Source organism: Drosophila pseudoobscura, chromosome X (genome assembly GCF_009870125.1).
Source record: "Drosophila pseudoobscura strain MV-25-SWS-2005 chromosome X, UCI_Dpse_MV25, whole genome shotgun sequence".
In the NCBI taxonomy this organism is placed as follows: Eukaryota; Metazoa; Arthropoda; class Insecta; order Diptera; family Drosophilidae; genus Drosophila; species Drosophila pseudoobscura.
In genome coordinates this window covers 56,805,126-56,812,667 of record NC_046683.1, presented here as the reverse complement: position 1 = coordinate 56,812,667, position 7,542 = coordinate 56,805,126, and the positions used below count along the sequence as shown (strand labels likewise).

The following is a 7,542-nucleotide window of genomic DNA, read 5'->3' as shown; positions in this document are numbered from 1 at the left end:
AATGCCTGTTGCTGGGGACTGGGAGGGATTCGGTTTCAATCCAGGAGTCGAACAGAAATCTCATCTCTTTATTTATTTTCGATTTATTCTTTAGAAAACATTAATATTTACAATTATAACAAAAACTTTTTTATGCTATCCGCGTATGCGACATTCGTTAGCTTCCCGTCGAGGGCATCCTTGGGCAGCCACTCGTACTTGGGACCCGGCGTCTTCTTGTCACCCACATTGCCAGTGCGGAGGGAGGCGCGATAGAAGAACACCTTGGCCCCGACGCTCTCGGCCCGCTGATTGCTGGGGTACTTATACTTGTGGAAGCCCACGGGTGCGTTTCCGTAGAAGAGCACCTGCAGATCGTCTCCGCACTGTTCGCGTAGCACACGCTCCGCCGTCTGGCGCATGGACTCACCGTCTTGGCGCTTTCCCTGCGGCAGGATCATGTGCTGCTGCTGGCCGAGCTTTTGTTGCACCAGCAAATAGAGCGTGTCCTCCAGACACCGGTCCGTTGAGCTGGTCTTTTTAGCCGCATCATCGGGAGTCGTGCGGGAGCCCAATTGGAATTTCTTCAGCTCCTCGACGTATGCATCTTTCAGGTCTTGGGCGGTCTGCTTGGTCATGCTGTCGTCCAGATCCACCTGCACTTTTCCCTGCTTGATGAGCTTGGCCTGGGCCAATTCCCGTTCGTTCTTGAGCTCATGGTCGGACTTCAGGCTGTTCTCGTACTCGACACGCCACAGCAAGTCTTGGAACTGCTGCTCCACAGGGCTTAGTGACTTGGAGACCACGGGCAGTCGTTCCACGAGAACGCCGGCGTAAAGATCCCATTTCTCCTGGGCGGCTGCTGTGGACTGGGCGCGAGTCGCTTGCCTGGCCCCAACCTGCACAAAGCGTCGTAGCATTGTTCAGTTTTTAATTTAAAAGTTTATGGCAAAAAATCCAAAAAAACGAGCCCCGATTACATGAGCAGCAGGGCAGTCGGGCGAACATATGTATGTTCGCGAGTTGCATTTGCCACCTATCGCTATCGGTATCGGAAAGCGCGTCGCTAGCGTTTTACCGTATCCGTATTTTCCTTTTTCTGACAAATAAAACGAAATAAGGTGAAAAATGTCCGGCCTGGAATCCTATATCAACCACACCGTGTCCATAATTACTGCGGATGGACGGAACTTCATCGGGACACTGAAGGGCTTCGACCAGACCATCAACATCATCATCGACGAGTGTCATGAGCGGGTTTTCTCAACGTCGTCCGGCATCGAGCAGATTGTGCTGGGACTACATATCATTCGCGGCGACAACATTGCAGTAATTGGATTGATTGACGAGAGCATCGACTCCCGCCTGGACTTCGCCAACATCCGTGGGGAGCCTCTGGGGCCCGTTGTGCACTAATGAATAGCGAATAAAACAAGACTCTTTATATTTACTAAAATGCATGTAATTTATTTCAATATGACTTTATATTTCATTCAGATTCTACGCTAAAGCTTATCTGCCTACAGGAGAGCGTGTCCAGATCTACCACGGCGACGCTCTTCGTCTTGCCGAAGTTGGGCACGCAGACTAAGCATGTGCGTTTCCCCTCGGAGGTAACATGAAGTGCCGTTTCGAAAGCTTCGCAGTTGCCTGCAAAGTAGACGTGGGGACACTCCCGCATGATGAATGGATCGTTTTCGATGTACGGATAGCAGGCCAGAGTGTCTGGGGCTGTGGGGGCCACATGGCCCCATGTTAGGGTGCAGCGTAGGGCCTCTAGAGAAGACTCCATCGAAGTACTGCGGAGGAGGTCTGCCACATTCTGACCTGCAGTGCCCACAATGAGAGCATCATCCAGGCGACAATTGTACGGATTGGTCACGGCCTGGAACGATGTGAGTTGTGCCGCTTGTGGAAACATGCATTTGTGGAACGGCTGTTGCGGCAGCATAAAGTTGGCCGGATCGTAGGCGCCCGGCATCACATCGATGGGCAGGCATTGCGCCCACGAGGCGAACCAACTGTCCAGCTGGGTGACCGCCTGGACAGTGTCGTTGGCGTTCGCTTGTGAGCGTGCTACCTGCAGGGTCGGAACATGCGCCACTGCACTGCCGCGCACCGAGTTTCCGGCTATGATCAATCGGACCAAGGATTTGGCGTCTTTCCCATTGCCCAGACTGCCGCTAAGCCAGTACTGAAACAGGTTCAGGGCTTCTACATAGGTGTGGGCCTGCAGCTGATCCAAGCCAGATACGAGCACCAGCAGACGGTTCCGTATGGTAGACAAAGGCTTCTGTGGCCCACTTTCATAGTACATCACATCGTCGACGTTGAAAAAGCCTTCGTTATCTGTTCCGCCCAGGACGGCGCACACGATGCCGGTGGCCATGAGCTGGGTCTGCAGCATCTTACCCTGTAAACGCACCCGCTGCAATTCATCCTCTAGGATCACCTTGTCTTCAGGCTCCGAGTAATTCTGTCGCGGGGGCTGGGGTGCCAATTGATTCTCCTCGGATATGTCCCTTAGGATGCTGGGCTTGTGGGCCTGGTGCTTGTAGATGGTGCCAATCAGGATGCAGTGCACATCCTGTTCGCCACGCAGCTCGCACAGCTTCTTAATTGGCTCCGTTTTTCCCCACTTCTTCTGGGCAAGCGGCGTCAGGAGGCGCGTCATCTCGGCCAGGCGGTGAGCGTACAGGTGACAGAACTGCTTCTGGTAATTGTACTCCTTCAGCAGATATTGGCTGCTTAAGTTCTCGTAGGAGCTCTCAAACCGAAGAGTCATTATTTACGCTTTTATGGATGTTCTTTAATACTTTTAAAGTGTGCGTCCGTCCACCGATCTATCGATAACAACGATCACTAGTCACCGTGTTGCTCTCGTTATCGCATAGATTGATTCCAAAAATTGCGCCAGACCTGCTCAACAGAATTCCCGTCGACAAACAGCTGTTTTTTTTACGATGATACCGGTTGATTAAAAATAAAATTTAAAATTTCAAGTTGATTTCAACTATTTTAAAAAATGTATTGTTCTTGGCTACAAAATTAACGTTAAGCGTAAAAAATTGTAGTTGAGGGAAGAGGAGTAAATATACGTATAAGCATTAAAACAAATACTATCAATGGATATACATTTTACAAAAATTTGGTTAATTCTAAATTAAGTTCAAATCAAAAGTTGATTTTATATACCCGTCCTCCTCAGATTCGTGCTCAGTCTCTCGTGATGGCCTATGAGCTTTAGCAGCGCGCGCCTTGGCCCTGGTGTGCTTTAAAATTTCTATCACTTTCAGTTTGCTTGATTCCGTTGACGGAAGGCTAAATATTTCGCTGTATTTACTGTATTCGGCCCCATTGACAACGGACAAAAGGCTGCTGGCTGCACTTGAAGGTACGCGGCTAGACCGGTCGGAACCCTGTTGGCGTAAAAACTGATTTTTGGAAAATACATTCGCGTCGTTGTGGCTACTCATGGAGTACATGGGCGCGTTCAGCACAGTGCATACAGTGCGGATTGCATACGATAGTGCGGACTATAATCGGCTTAGTAATTTTCATGCACCAGATGGAGTAAAAAAATAGTAAAAAAATAGCTTTTATTACTTTTGGATTATATCGATAAAACGATGAACTTATTCCGTCCGTTCACGTCAGTGAATAGTTCGTTTTTTTCGTTCATGAACCACCCAACACTAAAGAAGAGAGCAACTGAAATTCAGCGAAAAAGTGGATTTTGAAAAAAAGAGTTTTGGATGTGTTAATGCAATGCATTTAGTGAATAAAGGCACAAACGAGATGGGGAACAATGTGATAGCGTGAATGGAGTGCCTCATGCCTCCTGCTCAGTTGCCAGTGCTGATTTGGCGAATGTTTAACAGAGCGTATTGATTTTTACGGCTGCGGGGACTGCTACGCATTTTGTTGTTTATTGTTTTCCACAGCAGGTCACAACAAAAACTGCGTCGCAGGACGGTGAAGCATGAAAGTGGGGTTTTAGCTGGATTAAAGAACGAGAAGCCAGCGAGCGAAGCGACATGGGTGGTTCCGTGAGCCAAGTGTTCCGTTCTGGGTCGGCACTGCTCTCACATCGCGATGGCCACAAAGTGTCGAAGGCAACGGAGGAGAAGATCCAGACGCTGTTCGAAATACTGCGTGCCAATCCCAAAATCTCGCTGCAAACACTCGAAAGCCTTCTGATTCAGATACCGAAGAACGAGAATATCCTGGTCATATACGATGATTGCGGATACAACATCCTGCAGCGCAGCGTCGGCCTAAATCACATTGATCTCACCAAGTGGCTCTTGCACCGCCACCGGCCCGATGTGAACCGTTCCCCCTGCTCCCTGCCGTTGCACATAGCTACCCTCCGAGGCTACGAAGAATGCGTGGAACTTCTCCTGCGCCACGGTGCCCGTATCGACGTGGATACCCGGATGTGCTTCCCCGGCGCCCATACGCACAACTGCGAGGAAAGCGGCAAGTGGCACAACAATGTAGACGACGTCAGCGAGCGATTGAACAACAAGCTTCAAAATGCTCTGTGCTATGCGATCGATGGCGACCAGTACAATGTTCTGAGCCTGCTCACACAGAAGATGGAAGAGCCTTGGATACCGTTTCGAGCTAAAAAGCCGCTCTTGCACTTGGCCTGCGAGCGCGGTGCATGGAATTGTGTCCAGCAGCTGGTCCTGACGCGATCGGAAGAGATAAATCTTATCATGGATGAGTACTATCCGATACACCATGCCGTGCTGCATGATGGCCGCTTTCTCGAGCTACTTATACAGCAGGGAGCCGTGACCACAGTACGTACCTGTACCCAGCAGATGACCTTGCTCCATGTCGGTGAGTTCAAGATGGAATTAATCTCTCAACGTGATAGCAGAATGTTATGAAAACAACATTCCCCATGCAGTTATATTTGCTGCCCGTAAACCGGCCGAGGACACGCTGGCCACTCTTCGCATCCTACTGGAACGCGGCTGCAAGGAGCTGATCAATGCCCCCGACTCGCTGGGGAACACGCCACTGCATGCACTCATCGTGCGCTATGCTTTGGAGGAAGCTCGTTACGGCTACGACAAATGGAGCAAGTGGGACGTCTTGTATTTGGTGCGGTTCCTGCTGCAGAACGGCGCTAAGCAGTCCATCAATCAGGCGGGCAACAGTGCCATGGCCTGTGTATTTCGCCACCTGCGCGACTGGGAGGTCTGCTACGAGCTACTCAATATGCTCATCAAGGAGGATGGTAAGGGGAGAAAACTCCTGTGCATTGAATCGTTATTGGGATATGGTATACTGGATATAATCTTGCAGGTGATCCCAACATTGTGGGCAGGGATGGGTCCGTGCCCATAATGGTACTGTTAGTGCCGCTAATCAACAAGGACCATCTTCATCATTTTACGCATTCAATGAAGGTGAGTCCAAGCAAAAATATATCCTGGCAGAACGTATAGTAACCTGTAGTTTTAGGTCTGCTATCTGAACTGCATACGCATTTTGCTACAGCATGGCGCGAATCCGAACTGTTCGTATCGCGCCAATCTTAAGCCGCTGCACGTTCTCGTGTTCACGGTTAGCGAGAACTTTACCCTCAATTGTGATGCACAGAAGCGCACAAACTTTGACTTTATCAAGAACATTCTGCTGCTGCTGCTGCAGCATGGCCTGGACTGCAACAAGACATATCAGCACATTCTGCAGGCTGTCATGGATATGGTGCAGAATGTGCGCACTTGCCACGACATGGAGTGCATATACGAGCTGACGCTGACGCTCATTCAGTACGGGGCCGATCCGAATATTGTACTGAGCAGCAAGACTACGCCGGGCATAGCGATCTTCTCGAGCGAAATTGCCAGCTACGGCGAGGCTCTGGGCGGCGGTGGGGCCGCCGCTGCTTTGGGGGGCGATAACACGTTCCGCAACTCTTTCCGCACAAACTCTCGATATCTGCTTTTTTACTATATTATACTGATAACGAAGAAGGAATTTATACTCAACGATCCGCATTTGACGTTTACGCGTATCATCCATCTCTTTTACCTGACCATGGAGCACGAGCCGCTCTACAATTGCCTCAAGTCGCTGCACAACTTCTACGTTGCCCAAGTTCCCAGCAAGAAGACCGAACAACTGATTGCCCTGATATCCTCGCTCTACCGCAAGCCGCGCAGCCTCAAGCAACTGGCTCGCTGGGCTATATACGAGGCGCTGAACCGCAAACTGGCCCCAAATGTCAATCGCTTGAACCTGCCCAGCCCGCTCAAGGACTATGTGCTGCAGTTCGAGAGATAACAAGTGGGCGTCGTCGATGTTAACCCTTAACGACCAATGAAACCCAACCACAAAAAACTAAAATCAATCATTACTGCAATTGTTATGTTGCCCCTAAGCTGTATACTGATTAATATGCATATTTACCGCATACTAATACACCTACGACGAGGTATCGTATGTGGGTAACCAATAATTACAAATTATACATACATACTCGTGTGTATTTGATATATGAAAACGCTTAAACGTATGTACCTAGAGAACTAAAACAACACAACTAAAATATTGGCAAAATCAAATGTGTGCAATTTCTTTGATACGAATCTATTATTGGAAAGGAAAAGAAAGCTCATCTACTCGTATGTTTTGTATTTATATTGTATACGTATTCAGATTGTATAGCTATTGTATAATGTATTGCGCTTTATTGTAAACTGTAAGCACGTCCCGAATTCGGTGCCCAGCTGCCGACAGGTGACGTCTATTCCTATCTGCACCGATCCTATCCCCTGATACTATCTCATGCCGTAACCGTATATCGGAATCGGAGATCAGCATTAACTTGAGGCTTTTGAACTGATGAATATTGGGTGTTTTAGAATATTGTATTGTATTTGCAATTGACGAGATGTTATATAATAAATATTGTCATTATTGTTGCTAAAAAGTTGTTAATCTCTGTATCTGCAATGTAATTTCAATCGAATGAATAACGATCAATCAATAAATAATGAAATTTTTCGCCATCGTAATTTGGATACAAACCGAACAAAAGATTTATGACAAGAACGTTTTTAGTTGAGTCACTGATATTATCGGATAATGCCACCGCTAGGCGTCGGTATCATCCCTTCATTTGCACAGGCCAGACAAAGTAACGGGACCGAGCAAAGAAAACAGCCAACTTCAAACCGTTCTCTGCGCTTCCCATAAGTTAAGGGTAATACGAGTTGCACGCTGCTTCAACTCTTTGGATTAAGAGTGTCAACTGAAATAAAATTTCTTAATGGCGTCGTTGTGCGCCACACATGAGCACTCACGGAATGCAGCCTACAGGCTCCTGGCGGCAGGATCAGACAGGCTGAGTACACCAGAGGCGGTGAAATTTACTGATCGCGATGGGCTGGAGTGTGACGGTTGGCTTCATCACTCAAGGCCGACATCCGACCGGAACGTGGAGCCGGTTGGCCAGACTGGAAGTTGAACGTCCCTTTCAGCCCACAGAAAGGGTCGAGTACCGGGTATAAAAAACAAACACAATAAGTTGCCTTAGCA

At 48.5% G+C, this 7,542-nt stretch overlaps 4 protein-coding genes and 1 long non-coding RNA gene across 5 annotated transcripts; 2 read left to right on the top strand and 3 right to left on the bottom strand.

Moving 5' to 3' along the window:
* Positions 1–58: 58 nt before the first annotated feature.
* On the bottom strand, positions 59–920 carry mRpL46 (mitochondrial ribosomal protein L46). Its single transcript, XM_001352378.4, has one exon. It carries the CDS (start codon positions 897–899, stop codon positions 114–116), a length of 786 nt encoding a protein of 261 aa, XP_001352414.2. The 5' UTR covers positions 900–920; the 3' UTR covers positions 59–113.
* Positions 921–1,080: 160 nt separating this feature from the next.
* LOC4812260 (U6 snRNA-associated Sm-like protein LSm8) lies at positions 1,081–1,435 on the top strand. The gene has a single exon (XM_001352377.4). It carries the CDS (start codon positions 1,108–1,110, stop codon positions 1,393–1,395), a length of 288 nt encoding a protein of 95 aa, XP_001352413.1. The 5' UTR covers positions 1,081–1,107; the 3' UTR covers positions 1,396–1,435.
* PolD2 (DNA polymerase delta subunit 2) lies at positions 1,420–2,955 on the bottom strand. The gene has a single exon (XM_001352376.4). The coding sequence runs from the start codon at positions 2,762–2,764 to the stop codon at positions 1,469–1,471; it is 1,296 nt and encodes a 431-aa protein (XP_001352412.1). The 5' UTR covers positions 2,765–2,955; the 3' UTR covers positions 1,420–1,468.
* Positions 2,956–3,623: 668 nt separating this feature from the next.
* LOC4812618 (ankyrin-1) lies at positions 3,624–7,015 on the top strand. Its single transcript, XM_001352375.4, has 4 exons — positions 3,624–4,830; positions 4,901–5,233; positions 5,302–5,405; positions 5,461–7,015. The coding sequence occupies exons 1-4, from the start codon at positions 4,017–4,019 to the stop codon at positions 6,283–6,285; spliced, it is 2,076 nt and encodes a 691-aa protein (XP_001352411.1). The 5' UTR covers positions 3,624–4,016; the 3' UTR covers positions 6,286–7,015.
* LOC117184712 (uncharacterized) lies at positions 6,289–7,447 on the bottom strand. Its single transcript, XR_004470140.1, has 2 exons — positions 7,308–7,447; positions 6,289–7,255 (listed from the first exon to the last, which is right to left on the bottom strand). It is a non-coding gene; the product is annotated as an uncharacterized lncRNA (long non-coding RNA).
* Between the last annotated feature and the right edge of the window lie 95 nt (positions 7,448–7,542).